The sequence below is a fragment of the Gastrolobium bilobum genome, unplaced genomic scaffold (assembly GCF_033153095.1).
Source record: "Gastrolobium bilobum isolate Gb01-03AN ecotype WA unplaced genomic scaffold, APGP_CSIRO_Gbil_v1 utg23374, whole genome shotgun sequence".
Taxonomy (NCBI): domain Eukaryota; kingdom Viridiplantae; phylum Streptophyta; class Magnoliopsida; order Fabales; family Fabaceae; genus Gastrolobium; species Gastrolobium bilobum.
The window spans coordinates 100,368-112,924 of NW_026897485.1; the positions used below are offsets into that span (position 1 = coordinate 100,368).

The 12,557-nt window shown below is 25.6% G+C and overlaps 2 protein-coding genes across 2 annotated transcripts; both read left to right on the forward strand.

The window, feature by feature from the left end:
- The first annotated feature begins 3,333 nt into the window (after positions 1–3,333).
- On the forward strand, positions 3,334–4,612 carry LOC133307325 (leghemoglobin-like). Its single transcript, XM_061507818.1, has 4 exons — positions 3,334–3,443; positions 3,574–3,688; positions 3,903–4,019; positions 4,484–4,612. The coding sequence occupies exons 1-4, from the start codon at positions 3,346–3,348 to the stop codon at positions 4,610–4,612; spliced, it is 459 nt and encodes a 152-aa protein (XP_061363802.1). The 5' UTR covers positions 3,334–3,345.
- A 5,844-nt stretch (positions 4,613–10,456) lies between these two features.
- LOC133307314 (leghemoglobin-like) lies at positions 10,457–12,092 on the forward strand. Its single transcript, XM_061507804.1, has 4 exons — positions 10,457–10,566; positions 10,701–10,815; positions 11,423–11,539; positions 11,964–12,092. Exons 1-4 carry the CDS (start codon positions 10,469–10,471, stop codon positions 12,090–12,092), a joined length of 459 nt encoding a protein of 152 aa, XP_061363788.1. The 5' UTR covers positions 10,457–10,468.
- The last annotated feature ends 465 nt before the right edge of the window (positions 12,093–12,557 follow it).

Consider the following 12,557-nt stretch of genomic DNA (forward strand, 5'->3'; position numbering starts at 1 on the left):
ACTAAAAAAATTATAAACATTTTCAAATACATGTAAAAATATAGTAGTTTCAAATATTCCAATATGAAAAATAATAAATCACATACCATTATCCAACCAAGGACCAATAGTTAAAATTTGGTGTCAAAGAACCTACCCCAGATATATATATATATATATATATATATATATATATATATATATATATATATATATGAATTTTATAAATGATATGTTATAGGAAAGTTATTAGGTTATATTATTGAGACAAGAATGGTGGGAACCATTGTTGTTTTTAGAAAAAGAAAAAGAAAAAAAAGTGTGGGACCCTTCATTATTGTCTCTGTCACATAACCTAACAACTTTCCTGCAACATAATATTTATAAAATCATATATATATATAGACTTTTTCACCCTTTTGCCCCTCATTAATTATTTAATAATCATTTTGCCCCTTATTCAGAACTATCTACCAATCTGCCCATCTTTAATCGATTAAATCAAAAATTTAATCGATTAAATCATCAAAATAGGCAAAAATCGTTGACTTGAAGATTTAGTCGATTAAATCTCCCTATTTAATCGATTAAATCTCTCATACATAAGGTTGTTCTTCTGATAAAGAGGAAGATTTAATCGATTAAATCTTCATTTGACCATTTAATCGATTAAATATTCAATTTAATCGATTAAAGAGGGGCAGGTTAGTAGATAGTTTACAATAAGGGACAAAATGATTATTAAATAATTAATGAGGGGCAAAATGATGAAAAAGCATATAAATATATATATATATATATATATATATATATTAGATTATTTATATTTAAACCGGCCCAATCATTAATCATTGATAAACAGCCCAAATCCTGATTAATTCTTGATCTCCATAGCCCACACAATCGTGCCACATCATCAATTTGTAATGAACAAGCCATTCGAAGATTACAACATTCAAGAACGGATATTGCTCATCTCGTAAAATCAACAGTTTTAAACTAACCAAACTGGACGACGTGAATCATGAATTTCAACTGTCGATGATTTTATAATCAACAGCCAAGATCGCACTTCCCACTCAGCAGCCAAAAAAACACAAATCCCACCCATAGAAAATTCTCTCTCTACAAAAAATATAATAGTAATAATATAATTATTGGGAATGGAAAGAGAATTTATCATTTACTTAATTTGACATAAATGTAGGTTCTTAATCTCTTCGTATTCACGAAATGCAGTTTGCAAATCATTCTCTTGGCGACGTCATTTCTTTACTTTTCTTTTTTAAATTTGTATGACCCACCAGTTCAAATTAAATCCGGTTGGGTCACACCGGGTCTATTATTTGACCCACCTAACATGAAAATCGGACTTGTCATATTCAAATTAAGTTATGTGTTCAATTCTCACTTGTATAAAAATAAAATTATGAAAGCTCCGTGCACAAATACTAAAAACCAAGATGAGAAGGAGCACTCTAAATTTTTCGTAAATGCAATTTTACTTTAACAAAATAGGCTCTTTATTTGAAAAATATCTTCAACATTACGAGAGTATTGAAGACTTAGGTAATCTCTTATTAAATATAAAAAATGTAATATATTTATTTTTTTCATTTTACCCATACTTGAATAATTATTTCCCCCTTAGTCCTCATCATTTTCAAATTTTAGTAGAGGAGTACACACTCCTATAATGCCAAAGATGTGCTCTTATATTTGGTATAAGCCCAAACATGAAAGAGTCAAGTTAAAGGTAAGTTGAATATAAACATTTCAATTACAAGAGTCAAGTTACCCCTTATTTTTATTTCTTCTTTCTTCATAATTTTTAATTATTTATTATCTTTAAATAATTAAAAACCTGTTTGACACCTCTCTTTTTTAAACTAGAAGCTACTTTTAAGGTAAAGCTAAAAAAAGAGCTTAAAAAATAAAATTAAAAACTATTTGATGATTATATAAAGTTGTTATTATAGTTTTGAAGAAAGGACGATAAAATAAATTATTATTAAAATAAATTATTAGGTTAAACGTTAAAATTTATAAATAAAGTTTAGATTAAGGGAAAAATAAAATAAATGAGAAGTAAAAAAAAACTGACATACATCTTAAAAAAAAGCTTGTCTCGGGAGCTTTCAGCTTTTATCCTTTTTTTCATTATAAAAAAAAATCATAATAAGGATTTTTATTAAAACATATTTGACGTAACTTCTATTTATAAGGGAAAAAAAAGTTAAAAACAAGACCTTAGAAACTAACTTCATATTAATTATGACTTTACACTACACCATGAGGTTATCAAAATCCCAACCATTAGAAGCATGAGAGGCCAACCTAAGCTTAATTAACAAACACACGGAATTATCGTAATTACGTATGCATCATTGCCTTGCTGTCCTCGAAGAGATTCCTGTGAAAACTTATTTTATAAAATTTGTATATATAGATTAATTTAATTAAATGTTTACACCATATTTATTAATAGATTTTGCTTACAAGTAGTTTTAATAAGTACACTTGTTAAGGAATTTTTTTTAAGAAAAGTTAAATGAAAATAAAACATTTTAATTTCAAAGGTATTACATAATTTACTTATTTTTTTAACTTTTTCTATTTTTTTATTTCAAAACTAGTATTCTTAAAATATTTTTTTCTTTTTTTAGATACCAATCGGTGTTCGAAATATTAATGGGCCTGACTAATCCAGTTTCAGACGTATTCCTCTCCATCCTCTCAGGAATTGAGACTATCAAGATTCGAACACACTACCCTTTAAAAAGGTCAAATCTTAAGGTTTAACCATATCTTCACTAGATCAACAACTCATTCTTAAAATGTTGTTCACATCCTAATTTTAATGAAAATAATTACACGACACAAAATATAACAAAATAAAAATGTATGAATTTTGCTAACAAGTGTATAAAGACTAAAGACATCTGTTAAAGAACATTTAATATTTCTTGTTAAATAATTTTAAATACTTAAAAATAAAAAAGAAGTGCTTTTTTATAAGAACTTTAAAAAATTAATCGAAAAACATGGCGAGCTTCAAGATTTTAGATTAATTATTACGTTAATTACATGAAATACTGAAAACAAATTATTAACATTTAATATAAAGTTTTTAAAATTATTTCTTGACTTTACGTATAACTATTGAATTATTTATTTTTTAAAAGATTATTATCTCTTAATCACGTCGATTGCCATCCAACTTAAGCCAAGAGACACGTTTCGATAACAATCGCAAGAAATCAACTTCAACTCTTCTCACTCTCCGAGCCTTCTATATAAACAAGTTGGGCGTAAAATTGTTGCATTGAACAACACAAATAATACAAAGAAAAAAAAAACGAATTAATGGGTGCTTTAACAGAGAAGCAAGAGGCTTTGGTGAAGGGCTCATGGGAAGCATTCAAACAAAACATTCCAGTCCATAGTGTTCTTTTTTACACCTTGTAAGTTTCCTATCTCTATATATGTATATCTCACTCTATGTTTTTCCTTTTTGTTGTTTTTTTTTTTAATGTAAAAAATATATATATATTCTCCTTTAATTTGGTCATGGCATGGTTTGATTGAAAATAGTATATTGGAGAAAGCACCGGCAGCAAAGGGCATGTTCTCCTTTCTAAAGGACTCTGCTGAAGTACCCAAGAATGATCCTAAGCTCAAGGCCCATGCTGAAAAGGTTTTCGAGATGGTAAGTGCAATCTAGTCAAAATATTTGTTAAGCTAATAGCTATGTTCATCATCGAAGGCAAAAAGAATTTTCAAAATAGATAAGTTTGAAAAATACTAAATAAAATATCTTTCTTAATATATAGTATCATATCCTATTAGTGTTCGTAATTGTTATTTATGATTTTTCTTTGTCATAACTCCCATGTGATCATATGATATTTTCCGAATTGTAGACCGTTGATTCAGCCGTTCAACTCCGAGCAAAAGGAGCAGTAGTGGTGCCAGATGCCACATTAAAGCATTTGGGTTCTGTCCACATCCAGAAAGGAGTCATTGATCCCCATTTTCTGGTATGATAAATAATTAATAACCAGTTGAAAAATATGCATTCTTAAATTTTACATGCTGTTATGATCATTTCTTTGATAATTTAATAAGGCAATAAATAGGCACCTTCCATCTCATTTTTCATTTAAATTATGGTATAAAAATGGAAATAAACAATTAAGGTAAATTATGATAAGTTTATTTTAGGATGAGGTTATTAACACTCTTTATTATCTATTAATTGTTCGCTATTTTTTTTATTAGACTTCTTAATTAATTCTCTTTATTGAATATTTTTTTCAAGTTTACTGTCAATTGACTATATTTTTATTTATCTATTCACAATCAACTAAAATCACCTAAAAAAATTTAAATACAAATAACTAGTTGTGATAATGAGAATACCATTAGGGTTACTGATCATTTTGAATGTTTTATATTTTAAAAAAATATATATCAGAGCTAAACCAACGTTAATGATTTGTAGGTGGTCAAAGAAGCGCTGCTGAAGACAATAAAGGAAGCAGTGGGTGACAAATGGAGTGATGAACTGAGCAATGCTTGGGAAGTAGCCTATGATGAATTGGCAGCTGCAATTAAGAAGGCCATGAGTTGAACTTAGGATCTATTGTCATAAATAAGTTTAATAAATAAATTGTATTTCATTAGAACTTGTTAAACAAGTTCCTGTTATAAAGGTTGTTTAAAATAAGTGGATTATCGTACGCATAAATATATTGAGTTATTTTTAAAATTTGCAAAGACTTCGGTATGTGAATTTCAATTTATAGTTTATAACAATAAGTTTAAAACAATTTAAGGTGCTTTGAAATTATTTTAATAAGCTCATTTAAATAGAGATGTTTCTACTTTCTACCAAAAATAAAAATAGATGATACTAAAACTCTTAAAAAATTATAAAGAACTAGTTAAACACATTGTTAGGTGGATGCAACATTAGTAATTTTACAAATTTTTCTAATATAACCCTTCACACAAGAGTGAAAGATGAATAATCAACAGGCTCATTTACGTGTGCTAAGAATGCTACTTATTTAACTATTTTTTAATAGAATAAAGGCGATTAGGGATATCAATTCATGTTAACAAGGTATGACATATATGAATTTAACATGAACACATGCAATACGAATTTAAAAACATTTAGCACAAATACGACTCACTTATTTTGCAAATTGACACGACATAATATAAATAATCTGTCAACTCCAAAATATGTTGTTTATTATATGGGTTAACATGACACAATAAAACATGAATAACTCAAACACGTGGAAATTTTACCCGATCATTTTTCTAAGTGATTTTTATATAAAAAGATGGCCAGCCATAGAATATATAGATGTGAATAAAGAAATGGTTGTGGCATCTAATTGATCTATGCAGTGTAATGGAAATTGGTATTTTTTTAATAAACTAAATATTAACTTAACATATTCCAGAATTTTAAAATAAAAATATCTATATGTATAAAATTTTACTAATTTTATTTTGGCAATTACTTTTGTCCATTTCACTTAACATTGTGTGGCTTTAATATGCATCATTCAATTACCTGAATGTAAAAAATGTCTTTATCATATAAAATGTAAAAAATATCTTTAATAAATAAAATAATAATGTGGGAAGGAAATGAGAAAAATATTCCTAATTAAAAATAAAATCCAATAGATATAAATTTATATGGTATAAAATTATATTATTTACAAATAATTTTATTTATAGATTTAAATTTTTATAATAAATTTAAATAATATCTACCTTTAATAACGACATAACAAATTAAGTAAAACATGTATTCTAAATTTGTGAAAAAAAATATCCATATAAATTAAACATAATTCCAACATGGAAAAATATCATAAACTAATATTGTGGCAATTAATATTCAATTAATATTAATTATTGAGAAAAAAATTAAATATAAACTTGTAACTTTTACATAACAATTAAACTAGGAACAATATGATAATTCATGTAAATCAAAGATTCAAAATATCCTTACACGATTTAATTAACATATTAACTTAACACATGACATTATTTCCTTGTATTATTTCGCTTTCAGATTCTTCTATGCGTTATATGATTTAGCTTAATTTGTAGATAATATTTTATATGGAAGTTCTTTTCCTATTTTTTAGATTGTCCTTTTTTGACCATTTCCTTCTTATCTCCATTTTTTTCTTTCTTTACCTCCTTTTTTTTTTCCTTCTTTTTTTTTTCCTCTCAATCTTTATTCTCTTATTTATTTATTTTTATGTATTTTATTTTTTCTTTATTTTTTATCTCAATATTTCTTTATTTTTAATTTTATTTTCACTTTCGTGTTCTTTTTTATCATGTATCTTCATTTTCACTTTATTTTTCCTTTTAATTGTTTATTGTTATTTTTTTAATTGATAATGTTATTAATTATATTTTTATTATTTTTCTTCAATCTTTTCATACTTTTTCTTTAGTTCATTTGTCATCGACCGTATAACTAGTTTGGGATAAATATATTATTGGTATTCATGTTGATATAAAAGACAATATTATGGCCTATAAAACGGTATTTGACTATTATTAATTTTATTTTAAATTATTTATAAGTTAATAAAATTGAAGTATTTGAATCAACCTATATCATATTAAATATAATATTTTGATATTTAAATACTATGTTTAAAACAACATTGAAGAATATTATAATTTTATAATTTTTTTAAAAAATATCAATTGACATATAATACTTTTATTTGTTGATCATATTTTCACTTTGATAATATACAAAATAATGTTCATTCGAAATTTTCTTAATTAAGATTAGTTTCATTTTTACATTTTAAGATTTTCATTGAAAATCTGTTTTATAAGTAATAATTTGGATTTTATTTTTTTATTGATTGAAAAGTGATAAAGAATATTTTGAACATGTTAAAATTTAATCTTGCCAAAAATTCATATACTATAGGAAAAATTTAAGCATATTATTTAACATTTTTAAAACAACACATAAATTTGTTATATTAATAAAGGTATAGTGTGTACCAAAACTCATATTAAGAGTATCTTTGACATTTTATATAACTGAGACGAGCAATCAACGAAGCTTTTAAATTATTGTTTGTGTCAATTGCATAAAAAAAAAACATTATCATTTGAAGTTTAAAAATTATTTTTAAATATTTATTAACTTTAAGTAATTAACATAGTCAATATTTATTTTTTTATTTTTATACATTAACATAGTCAAGTTTTGTTACCATAAAATTAAGGTTCTCCCTTTTTACCAAAAAAAAAAAAAAAAGTTCTCCCAAAATCCCAGCCATCGGAAACATGAGAAGCCAGCCCAAGCTTAATTGGCTAACACACAAATATCATAATTTCTAAAATGTCCAATTACAAACTACCTTTTCTGTTTCTCAAGAGATTCTGACTGAAATTGCTTTACAAAATTTTAGAAGATTAGGCTAATTTTGGGTTAGCACATTAATGTATTAACAATTTTGCTAACAATGGTTATAAAGATGTTTATTAAGGAAATGAAAATTAAAAATTTAAATGAAAAAGTACACTATTTAAATTTCCTATATATTAAATACATTTATTCAATACTTTTGATTTCCAATTTACTAATAAATACTCTTCATTGAAAAAATATTTAATTTGAAAAAATAATTGTGTAATCTTTTTTATTAATTATACAACAACAAAAAAAAAAACAATATATGAATTTTGCTAACATGTATCTAAAGGCATGGATCAAAATGCACCACTAGGGTTAGCCTAGTGGTGTGGGGTGTGTGTGTTAAGAGTGTGTGTAGTGTAGGGTGCTGTGTTCAATTCCTTGTAAGCTCCAAAAAAAAAAAAAAAGGCATGGATCAAATAAGACTTAGATTTGTCGTTAAATAGTTTTAATTACGTATAAAATAATAAATAATTTTAAAATTTTCAATAAATCAAATTTTTTTTTTTATTGAACATTTCTTATTTTTTTATTTCTTAATCAGCATCTCAAGCATTGGTTATAACTTTGTATTAATATATAATTGATTCTTTGTTTAGGTTAAATTAACAAAATAAAATTCCACACAAAAAAAATTAAATTAAATTAAATTAAATTCTCCCCTGATACTTGTACTTAGATCTTCTGTCTAACTTCATGTCTCATTTCATGTAATTGTATGGGTTAAAGACTTCTAATTTTATATTAGAAAAATTTATTTTCCTACACATACAATAATATGTGGGTGCTACTGAATTTTCTTTTCCTTTTCCTTTTTCAATACTGGCATCCATATATTTGTTATGTGTGTAGGAAAAGATATTATTCTCATCTAACTTGAAAAGTCTTTAACCCAATTTTTATATGAAAAAATAGTTTTTCTTGTAACAGAAGATAAATTTATCTCCACTAATCCCAAAATGACATCGTTATAAAATTGCAGGAGATAATTTTATTTTCTATAATATAAGAATATTAATCTCATTTTATATTAGGAAAAATTTTACTTTCATCCCTTCTGATTACATGTATTGTGTATTTTTAGTCTTGTTCAAACATTTTCATTGAGATCAATCGTGGTTATAGAAATTCAGTGTGATTTCAAACTATCATTAACACCTATTGTTATTATAAAAGTGTTTAACGTAGAACCTTCATGGTCTTATACTTTTTTTTGGGTATTTTTATGCTATATTATTATGATAAATTGTCAATTAAAATTATAATACAATGAAATAACGCAAATATTCTAAAGATTTTGCTTACAAGTGATTTAAGAATATTTGTTAAGCGAATAAAAAAAAATGTACGTAAAGAAAATTTTTTAATTCTAGAATGTGCTAAATATTTTATTTAACACTTTTAAATTTTTTATCTCTCAACAATTACTCTTAAGGTACTCGTAATTAAAATATTCTTATCTTAAACAATATTATATGAAAAAAGATTATAAATATAATACAACATATAAAATAATATGGTGTAAATTTTACTAACAAGTGTCTAAAGGTATCGGTTAATTAAGGGACGTTTAATATTTCTTATAGAATAGTTTTAATTACTTAAAAAATAAAAATAGATATACTATTTGAATTTTCAGTGTCAAGTATACTATATTTTTATATAAACTTATTATTTTTAATTTCTTAATTAGTACCTGCTGAGCGAGCAGTGTAAGCATAACTCATAATGTACTAATATCTAATTGGCTTTATTATTCAAAAAAAAAATATCTAATTGGCTTTTTATTGAGGCTAAATTTACATAAAAAGTAATGCCCATATTTTGATTTGCTGTCCAATTTTATATGGTGAGATGTTTCCTCGTGTCTCATCCGTTGTATCTTTTATATCAATATCTTTCCAAAATAAAAACCAACAATGTTATATCTTTCTAATTTTTAGATTTTTTTTCCTCCTCCTTTTTTTTAATAAAGGACACTTAATAAACTTAATTGTAGTTAAGCCTAACCTAGCGTGCATAGCTATCTAAGATTTTAGATTAACAATTATCTTAATTGCATGAAGTATAGAAAAATATAATTAACATTTAATATTTTAATTAAAGTTTTATTAATTTCATGACCCTTATTATTCTTTTGAGGCGAGTTAGGTCCTTGATAGTTGATATCCCCTCGAAGGTCCAAGTAGCAAAAGGAGTTTTCACAAATATGAAATTAATCCGAGTCGAGCTTTGACCCCAAAGCTACTCTCTATTGTAAAAAATTAGTCTAAAAATGTAAAAACGTAGAAACGATAGAAACACAGTGTAAAAATGTGTTAAAATGTAAGTAGAAATGGTCCTTAATAGAAACGGGTAAAAACGCCATGTAAAAATAGTAGAAACACAAGTTTTTATGTTTTTTTTTACCGTTTTTATTTAAACTCAATTTTTTATTTTTAAAAAAACCAATTTTCCATTTTTTTAAATTCAATTTTCTTTTTTAATGTTTTTAGACTTATATCTTATATAGTCTTGTGACTTATATATTTTAAATATGAAATTATTTATTAAATTTTGAATAGTGACTTATGTGATTTTTTTTTACATGCATATGTATATAATTTTATATTTTGACCTTAAGTAGTAAAAACTTTATGTTTCGTCTCGTTTATACGAATTACGTTTCTACTACCCTTTCGTTTTTACGTAGAAACTCGATTTTGACTACATTGATACTCTCTAATATATTGTCACTTGAGCCAACTCTCGAGTTAATGTTTAAAAGTTTTAAATTATTATTGACTTTATGTAATTATGAACAATTATTTGATTTTAAAAGATTATTATCTCTTAATCACGTCGATTGCCATCCACCATAAGCCAAGAGACACGTTTCGATAACAATCACAAGAAATCGACTTCAACTCTTTTCACTCTCTGAGCCTTCTATATAAACAAGTTGGGCGTAAAATTGTTTCATTGAACAAAACAAATAATACAAAATAAAAAAACGAATTAATGGGTGCTTTAACAGAGAGGCAAGAGGCTTTGGTGAAGGGCTCATGGGAAGCATTTAAACAAAACATTCCAGTCCATAGTGTTCTTTTTTACACCTTGTAAGTTTCCTATCTCAATGTGTCTCTAGCTCACTCTGTGGTTTTTCTTTTAGTTGTTTGTTGTGTTTTGGAAAGAGATATTGTGAGCGTGAATCTCTTTTAATTTGGTCATGGCATGGTTTGATTGAAAATAGTATATTGGAGAAAGCACCGGCAGCAAAGGGCATGTTCTCCTTTCTAAAGGACTCTGCTGAAGTACCCAAGAATGATCCTAAGCTCAAGGCTCATGCTGAAAAGGTTTTCGAGATGGTAAATCCACTCTAGCCTAAAATTATAGCTATTTTGCATGGTTACATTTTTATTTTATTTTTTTTATTGCTCTACAAGTATATTGTTAGACGTGTATATGCATCCAATGCTCTTAGAATATCGATGAATTTATTTTCCCATGTATCCAATATATATATATATATATCTCGATGAATATTTTCTAATTTTTATTTTATATTTTTATTATTTTTAAAATTTCGCCCAAAAACATTAAATGCACATGTTTTTAATTAGTCCAAAAAATGGTTAGGCTAAGAATTTTTTTCAATATATATCGCAAAAACAAATTTCCGAAAACGTAGTTTAAAAAATACTAAATTATAAAATAATTTTCTTAATTAATTACAAATTGAAAATCCTAAATTAACATGACATTTTAGCCTCTATTTTATTTTCTTTAAATAATTAGAAAGACATTTAAGCTAAATTTTTTAATATGATTTAATATCTTACTTAATAAATATTATCGGATTCTCGTATATATTAGTAATAGTACTATCATATCCTATTAGTGTTTCTTGATTATTATTTATAATTTTTTATTGTCATGACTCCCTTGTCATATGATATTTTCCTATCATTATAGACGTTTGACTCTGCCGTTCAACTCCGAGCAAAAGGAGCAGTAGTGGTGCCAGATGCCACACTAAAGCATTTGGCTTCTGTCCATATCCAGAAAGGAGTCATTGATCCCCATTTCCTGGTATGATTAATAATAACCAGTTGCAATAGATGCTTTCTTAATTAAATTTTACACGGTGTAATGATCATCTCATTTTTCGTTAATTTACATTATGGCATAAACAATGGAAATAAATATTTAAGCTAAATCATGATATATTTATTTTAGGATGAGGTTATTAACACCCTTTGTTATCTATTAAATGTCACAAATTATTTATTATGACTCCTTCACTGATTATCTGAATATCGTTTTCAAGCTAAGCGCCAATTGATTATATTTTTATCTATCTATTCATATTTAATTATAGTAAACATAGAAATTCATAAATACAAATAATTAGATGAGATAATGATGATATCAATATACAGTGTTACTAATTTTTGGAAGTTTTATATAAAAAAATATCATAGGTAAACCAATGACAAATGTTAATGATTTACAGGTGGTTAAAGAAGCCCTGCTGAAAACAATAAAGGAAGCAGTGGGCGACAAATGGAGTGATGAACTGAGCAATGCTTGGGAAGTAGCCTACGATGAATTGGCAGCTGCACTTAAGAAGGCCATGACTTAGGATCTATTTCCATTAATAAGTTTAATATATAATTTTTATTTTATTAGAACTTGTTAAACAAGTTCCAGTTATAAAAGGTTGTTTAAAATAAATTAATTATCGTATGAATAAAATATATTAAATTATTTTTATATTTTGCAAAGACTTCTCCATGAGAATTTTAATTTATAGTTTGTAATTAACATTAAGTTCAAAACAATTTATGCGCTTTAAAAATTATTTTAATAAGCTCGTTTAATTAGGATAAAAGTATTTGTACAAAATATAATTATAAAAGTAATTAAATAACAATCAAAGTCCGCGGGCCTTTTTCATGAATGTGAAGGTAGAGCACAAATCCAAGATAAACCCACCATAGTTGTCAGAATTTGATTCGAGAAATTTGCTCAAAATCCTCACTAGTTTCTTGTCCACGAAAATACCTTCAATATTCCTATAATTACTGAAAGTTCCATCTTTATATTG

Bases quoted from the DNA above. Each gene is read 5' to 3' on its own strand.
- LOC133307325 (XM_061507818.1), top strand. From the start codon at position 3,346: ATGGGTGCTTTAACAGAGAAGCAAGAGGCTTTGGTGAAGGGCTCATGG. The intron at 3,689-3,902 runs GTAAGTGCAATC...TCCGAATTGTAG, and splicing joins CTGAAAAGGTTTTCGAGATG to ACCGTTGATTCAGCCGTTCA. The intron at 4,020-4,483 runs GTATGATAAATA...AATGATTTGTAG, and splicing joins TCATTGATCCCCATTTTCTG to GTGGTCAAAGAAGCGCTGCT.
- LOC133307314 (XM_061507804.1), top strand. From the start codon at position 10,469: ATGGGTGCTTTAACAGAGAGGCAAGAGGCTTTGGTGAAGGGCTCATGG. The intron at 10,567-10,700 runs GTAAGTTTCCTA...GATTGAAAATAG, and splicing joins AGTGTTCTTTTTTACACCTT to TATATTGGAGAAAGCACCGG. The intron at 10,816-11,422 runs GTAAATCCACTC...CTATCATTATAG, and splicing joins CTGAAAAGGTTTTCGAGATG to ACGTTTGACTCTGCCGTTCA.